General features: G+C 45.6%; 1 protein-coding gene across 1 annotated transcript in view; it reads left to right on the forward strand.

The window, feature by feature from the left end:
* The first annotated feature begins 5851 nt into the window (after window positions 1-5851).
* The window catches only part of LOC137644479 (protein FAM200C-like), a 2740-nt gene continuing 1091 nt past the window's right edge, over window positions 5852-7500 (forward strand). Inside the window, exons 1-2 of the mRNA XM_068377454.1 lie at window positions 5852-5958; window positions 6587-7272. Coding sequence (XP_068233555.1) covers window positions 5852-5958; window positions 6587-7272 — 793 coding nt within the window. The remainder of the gene's footprint in view (window positions 5959-6586; window positions 7273-7500) is intronic.

The following is a 7500-nucleotide window of genomic DNA, read 5'->3' on the forward strand; positions in this document are numbered from 1 at the left end:
CAATGAGATCAGCTTCAGGAGTAGTTCTGTTATCAGAGGGAACCAGACACTGCCTGGCCACTTGTGGGCCACTATCGCTGCCCTCCCCCGAAAGGATCTCAATTTGTCGAGGGCTTTCAACAACAGGTTGGTTGGTGGGAACAGGTAAATCCTGGACCATCTGTTCCATTCCAAGGACATCGCGTCCATTGCTTCCGCTAGAGGATCCTCGTACGGGGCTATATACCGGGACAGCTTCTTGTTGTCGCTCGTTGTGAAGAGATCTACTTGCAGTCCTGGGACTTTGTTCAATATGAAGGAGAATGATCCTGCGTCTAGGGACCATTCGGACTCTATCGGGTTGATCCTGGATAGAGCATCTGCTGTCACATTGAGGAATCCTTGGAGGTGGACTGCTGACAAGTGCCACCTCATCTTCTTGGTTAGATGAAAAATAGCCAACATCACTTGATTTAATTGAGGCGATCTCGAACCCTGTCGATTTATGCATCTCATTATCACTTCGCTGTCTAAAACCAGACGAATCTGGATTGAGCAGCGAAGTCTCAGTTTCTTCAGAGATAGAAAAACTGCCATGGCTTCCAGAAAGTTGATGTGGAAGGACTTGAAGAGGGGAGACCAGGTTCCCTGCACTTTCCGACGATGAGTGTGACCTCCCTAACCTTCCTTTGAGGCATCCGTGTGAACGGTAACTGCTGGTGGAGGTGGTTGCAAGGGTACCTTTCTTCTAAGGTTCTTTGCTTCCGACCATGGCTTGAGTATGGATCGCAGACGATTTGGTAATGGTCTTTGTAGATCTCTTCGATCGTTGTAAGCGTATTTTCTCCAGACTCCTGATGCATCTTTTAACTGTGCTCTCAAAAGTGGGTCCGTCAAAGAGGCAAACTGAAGAGACCTCAACACTCTCTCCTGTTGTCTTCTTGATATTCTTCGAGATTGAAGAAGTCTTTTGACGGACCTTGCTATCTCCTTCCTCTTTGCTGGTGGTATAGAGAGGCAATGTGACTGTAGGTCCCAGTGAACTCCCAGCCACTGGAACCTTTGAGCAGGAGAAAGCCGAGTCTTTTTCAGGTTGATCTTGAACCCTACGATTTCTAGGAATTGAATCACTTTTCTGGAGGCTTGCATGCATTCTTCTTTGGATGCTGCCCCCACCAGCCAATCGTCCAGGTAGGCCATCACCTGGACACCTTTGAGGCGTAGTTGTCGAATGACTGCGTTCGTAAGCTTTGTGAATATTCTTGGAGCAATGTTCAGACCGAAGGGCATGGCTCTGAAAACGTATTTTATTTTCTGGAGCTTGAACCCTAGGTAGGGGGAGACTTGACAGTTGATTGGTACATGCCAGTAAGCATCCGTCATGTCTATGGAGACTGTGTATGCCGGTTTGGGCAGAAGGGTCCTTATGTGCTGAAATGTCAGCAATCTGAACTTGTAGTTCACAATGAACTTGTTGAGTGGTGATAAGTCCAGAATGACTCTGAGCTTTTTCGAATCCTTCTTCGGAACACAGAATAGCCTTCCTTGAAATTTAATGGACTTTGCTTTCCTTATGACTCTCTTGTCTAGTAATTCTTGAACATATTCTTCCAGAACTGGGGTTGATGGTTGGAAGAATTGAGGAAAGCTTGGTGGAGTTGATTTCCAACCCCACCCCAGTCCTTTCTTGATGAGGCTGTGGGCCCAAGGATCGAAGGTCCACCGATCCTGAAAATGGAGAAGTCTCCCTCCTACCGGCAACATCTCACTTAGTGTGCTGACTGGAGGATTTACTTCCTTGGCCACGACCACCTCTGTTGCCCCTGCCTCTGAAGGGGCGTCTAGAGGAACCCCGAAAGGAACCTCGAGACTTTGGTTTGGAAGAAGTTGACTGCCTTTCGAAAACTGGGGTGAACACTGGCAACTGGGATGCCAGAGTTTGGGGCACCAGTTGAAAGGTGGTGGTGGGTTATGCCACCGTCTGGGGCACCGTGGCCATAGGTAGCTGTTGCAGCTTTGGCCAAGATGGCAAGCGAGGTCGTTTAGATTTATTCTTCGGGTGGGGACCCTCGTCAGCAGAAGATTTCCTATTTGAAGACAAGGCCCGCTTGGAGAGGAGATTTCTATTCCCCGAGGCGGCTTTGTCTACAACCTCCTTGACCACTTCACTTGGGAAGAGGTCTTTTCCCCAGATGTTGGAAGCTATCAGCTTCCTAGGTTCGTGTTTAACAGGAGCGGAAGCAAACACGAACTCCCTACAGGCCCTTCTGGCCTTGATGAAGTTGTACAGGTCCTTTGTTACCGTAGCCAAGTGAGTCTTGGCAAAGACCATGTACATATCCGGGGTATCAGGAATGCTAGCCATCGTCTCTAGCCCTGTTTGTAGAGACATGGAAGCAGCCAGGCGTTCCTTGGTCCCATGATCTCTCTTCAGGAGAAAATCTGTCAGCTTTGGGAGGTCTTCGTTGAACTGACGTCCAGCGATATCAGCCTCCAGCTTCCCGACTGTGAAGGTGACATGAACATCCTTCCAGTCCTTGTCGTCTGATGGAAAAACAAGGGAGAAAGGCTTGCTTTCTTCTAATGTGGGGCAAGGCTTCCCTGCCTCCACGGCCTTCAAAGCTGCTTTAAACCCTTTATCCATAAAGGGAAAAGTACGTTGGGGGTCAGCAACAAACGATGGATGTTTTTTACTAAGAGCCGGCACCTTTGAACTAGTAAAAGCCCTCTCTTTCAAAGTCTTAGTAAATAAGGCTTGTGCCTTAGCAAGCTCAAGGACAATCGTCTCCTTGGGCTCCGTCTCTTCTTTTGATGCCGGTTCAGTTCTGAGAGGGACGTAACAATCCGGATAGGCCCCTCTACTGGGCCAGAACTAGATTTCCTCTACTGGCACAGTGCCCAGTTTCTCCGAGAGGAAAATCTTGCCTGCTGACATAGGCATATGCTCTGTGTACCTCCAAGGGTTAACGTCAGAGAAAACGGGAAGGTCCTTAACGTTCAGCTTCTTCGGGGTTAAACGTGAAGATACCAATTGCTCGATCTCCGTCCGAAAGGTGGCTTCCTTCTCGGACGACCTCTTCTGTAAGTCCTGCACCATGGAGATCAAGGAGTGAAGAGCGCTCGTGATCGACTCGAGCTGAGGTGGTTGAGAGGAAGTTGACGGTGCCTGTTTGGCCGCTACAGCTGAAGAAACCGAAGCCACTTCGGCATTATCAACATTACCTTCAGGGGGGGGGGGCAACTGCCTCCTGATCCAACTCTTCTATGAGGAGATTCTTCTCCGTCTCCTCGTAGACGACAGACATGTTGTCTGGGGAATGATAGCATCATCATGAGCTCTGGGGAAGAGACAGTCCCTCATTCTAGTATTAGGACGGTATGGGCCCGAAGCGTTCTTTTGAAACCCCCTGACACATTTAGGCAGCGTATCCCTAGCTGCATCCCTAGACTCTGGAGTCTTTTGGTCATCAAAAGCCTCTTTTACGAAACTTTCACAAATGGCACATACCTGCGGGTCCCAATACTTGAGAACCCCTTTGGTGACAGAGCAGCGAGCGTGAGCCCTGCACACTCCATGTCTGTAGAAGCTCTTGCTACGGACTCACCAAAAGTTGTTCCCGCACTCCGGATGCTCCTCCTGTAAAGAAAAGAAATCTTCAGATTTCGACTTAGATTAAGTTATTATACTTAGCTTGGATAGGGTAAGCTATAAGGTAGGAAAGATACCTACATGTGTCTCCTGTCCAGCCACTTGCTATGACCTCCTCCCATATTGAACCAGGAAATTCATAAAGAATTGATTATTGGAAGAAAATATCAAAGATATATAGTGTCTTCTTGACACGTCTTCCATTATGTTCAATATGCTGGATAAATCTAATGGATATTAACCATTAATAAAAGAGAAAATCATTTCTCCTAAATGATGGTCTCACAAATGGCGGCCCAAGAACCACCTGTAGGTTGGAAAAAAGTTTTTTAGGGTACAGCAGTGGCTGGCGGCAGTATGCCGTCAGTATTGCCGGTCCCGCCAGCATGTGTTAGACCTGCCGACACTGCCGGCCCCGCCGACACTCCCGGCCCCGCCGATACTGCCGGCCCCGCCGACACTGCCGGCCCCGCCGACGTTGCCGGCACCTGCCGGGCAGTCTGGCACTTTCCGGGGCTGCTGGCACATGCCGGCCTGTCTGGGCTTAAATACTGTCTTAAATTAAGACGGATGGAAGGCACAGGCCGGCTGCCGGCAAGCAACACAGTTGCCGGCAGCCGGTCATAGAATTCTTGTCATTGGCTCATCGATCAGCGATGTCCAAGGTGAGAGGTGGCAGCAAACTGCCGGCCCAACCAACCATATGGACGCTGGCAGAACTAACTGCCGTCGGCTAGTCCATAAAGAAGGTCAAAGAGAAAGATAAGGATAGAGGACGGCAAAAAATCAGCTATGCCAGTCAGCATCCTGAAAGAGTGTGCCAGTGGAAGAGGGAATTAATTTCAGGCTTCCACTCAACCATATCCCATCATAAGGCATATGAAAGGCAGTCCAAGGGAGGACTCAAGGGCACACTCAAAGATATGAGATTACCTGCCGGCAGCCGGCCTAGCCGGCAGCCGACAGGAAACATCAGACTAGTTCTACAAACACCCGTAGGGACATATGTAGGACCATAGCCAAGAGGGTGATGGTTCATCCAACACAAAAGAGATAGCGGGGAAGGAGTAAAAAGTCCATAAGTAAGGTAATACCCTAAAGCGTTACCTAACCTAAAGGATTCTGATCTCAAAAGTAACCTCAGGTAGGGGAAATCATTTCCCCAGATTGGGTTAAGCAAAAACAGAACGCCCATAGGACGCAACTCATAGAGAACAGAATCTCGTACTAGGGATCTTAACCAAGGAAGAATCCTATCTTCCAGTTAAAAACCCCTAGTACAGGACTGTCTGCTAGACCAGGAAAAGGGGAAATTGTAAAACAATAACCTCAAATTGGCCTAGGGAGGACTAGCCTCCTGAACAGCAACTAGACTAACTGGGAAGTCATTTCCCAAGGTAGCAAGATGCCTAACACAGACTTACTCTGATGTCCCGTCCTCAACTCCAAACCCGAGGATTGGCAGAGAATCAGCTATGCCCGTCCGAGGAAAGGAGAGAGAAACGAAACGCCCCAGCAAATTTTGCCCGAACAGAGGTCACAGCAAAGTTAACTGAGGATAGGCTAGGCTAATCAGAGGGAAAGGGAATTACTCTTAGATCTCGTAGAGATAGTATTGACTTAAAAGGTATAGGAGATATCAACCTCCCCTTAAAAGACAATACAAGAGCAATAAGGGACATATATCAAGTATACTAAAGCCCTTAGGCTATTAAGCCAAAGAGCATAGAGAAACGTTCATCGAAACTCTAGTATACTAGTATGGAAGAGGAAAAAATAAACAGTAATATATTTATTGTATAAAATATTGCCTGAGCTTCAATAAAACTTTACTAGGAAGGTTATATCATGCATGAAGTGTGTAGGTGCCTAGGCTAGGAAGCCTAGCACTCGTGAGGATCGATCATAATAGCCAAATCCACGACAACAATGACATAATATAAAGATCCTGGGGGTAAATTACCCCCTGGGGGTAATTTAGTAATTTTTCGGGGGTAATGGAGGGGTGACAGAAAAATGTTAAGAATTCTGAAAATCAAGTAAGCATTGGTATTAGGATTAATGTTAACTTAGTCTTAGTATTTTAAGTTGTAAAGTAAACCTATTAAAAGTAAGTAACAAAGCTAAACCAAATAACAATAAATATCAAAAACTAATATACAGTATTAGAAAAGAAAAAATATATAGCTAAGTGTGTGGTAACCGAAAAGTATTTTCACAAGTATGCTTCAGGACACAAGTCACTCAGTAACCCCGATGACTCATCGACGAGTCCAGTACGCGTCACTCACTGCCCGAGTCTGCCTCTATTTCACACTGCCAGTTTCTCTGTGAGCATCAGCCGAGGTGGACATGAGCTGGTATGTATGTGTACTGCCCTGTGCAGTTTATACTTAGTATTTACCCACTGTTACTGTGAGTTTGTGTTATTAATTTTGTATAATATAATGTATGCGTGGTTCTTACGTTTTCAATGGTTTTGCTAGCATTAACGGAGTATGCGAGGCTGCGTACGTTCACCATAGTCTCGCGCTACAAGATGCTCTTGTGCTGACAAGCATGATACATGCAGCCTGGCGAATGTATGCGTGTGTGCTTGCATCAGTGAACTTGTGTTAGCTGCCATGCGAGAAATTATGTACCTCGCGTTTTGCACTGTATTCACGGATATTGTGTTGAATAGGTGTTGCGTTGAGGTTTTCAGTAGTGGTGTACTGAGGTTTTGGTGTTGCGGATTTTGCTTGTGATATTCGAGTTGTGTATGGAAGTGTAATTTAGTGTTTTAGTGTAACTGTGTATTCGAGTGTGTGAGTGCAGAATTTTTTATTTTTATTTTTAACACAGTTACATCATTCCTATGCTGAATAAGCTCTTCTAATGTTATCTAGAATGCCATGAAAAACTGAATAATAAGTTCTCAGTGTTCACTTTTTTATGCATTTTTTTCTTTTTCTGCAGATGGAACAATAAAATGTCCAAAACGCGAACCTACTCTGACGCCTTTCTTCGCCATGGCTTTGTGAATTTACCATCCGGTGGAGAGGATCGGCCACAATGTGTGATATGTCACAAAGTGTTGACAAATGAAAGCCTGAAGCCATCAAAACTCTCAACTCACCTCCAGAAGTACCATACAAATCTTCAAAATAAGGATCAGGCTTATTTTCAGCGCCAGGCTGTAGCACTGAAGAATATCCAGTTCGGTTCATCTGGAATTCAAGCCCAAAAGCTTCAAACTGCAGTCGAAGCATCCTACTTTGTTGCATATAAAGTTGCTGAACAACAGAAATGCCACACCATTGCAGAGAATCTGATTATGCCTTGTGCATACGAGATGGTAAGCAAGGTATGTGGGGAGGAGCAAGCGAAGAAACTGAGTGTCATATCTTTATCAAACAACACCATCCACACACAAATCGATGACATGACATCAGATATCTTGTCCCAAGTTATAACAGAGATCAAAGAAAGCTCATATAGCAAATTCTCCTTGCAATTTGATGAATCGTGTGACATAGCCAGTTGTGCTGTTCTCCTTGGGTTTGTCCGTTACGTCCACCAGGACAGGATCAAAGAAGAGTTCCTATTGTGCGAGAATCTGCTGACAACCACGAAGGGAGAAGATGTCTTCAATATCATCAACAGTTTCTTTACCAAGAATGGATTGGATTGGAACAGCGTTCAACAGGTAGGGAGCGATGTTTATATAAGGTCCAAATTAGTATAAATACAATGAATTACATGGCATATAGTTATATACAGTCATATGCATGATTAACACAAAAAACATCGTGCGTCGTACTGAAAAACTAAAGTACCAAAATAAATAAATTAATACCATATAATTATAACGCAAAAGATAAGTAACAATG

Source organism: Palaemon carinicauda, chromosome 7 (genome assembly GCF_036898095.1).
Source record: "Palaemon carinicauda isolate YSFRI2023 chromosome 7, ASM3689809v2, whole genome shotgun sequence".
NCBI classification, from domain to species: domain Eukaryota; kingdom Metazoa; phylum Arthropoda; class Malacostraca; order Decapoda; family Palaemonidae; genus Palaemon; species Palaemon carinicauda.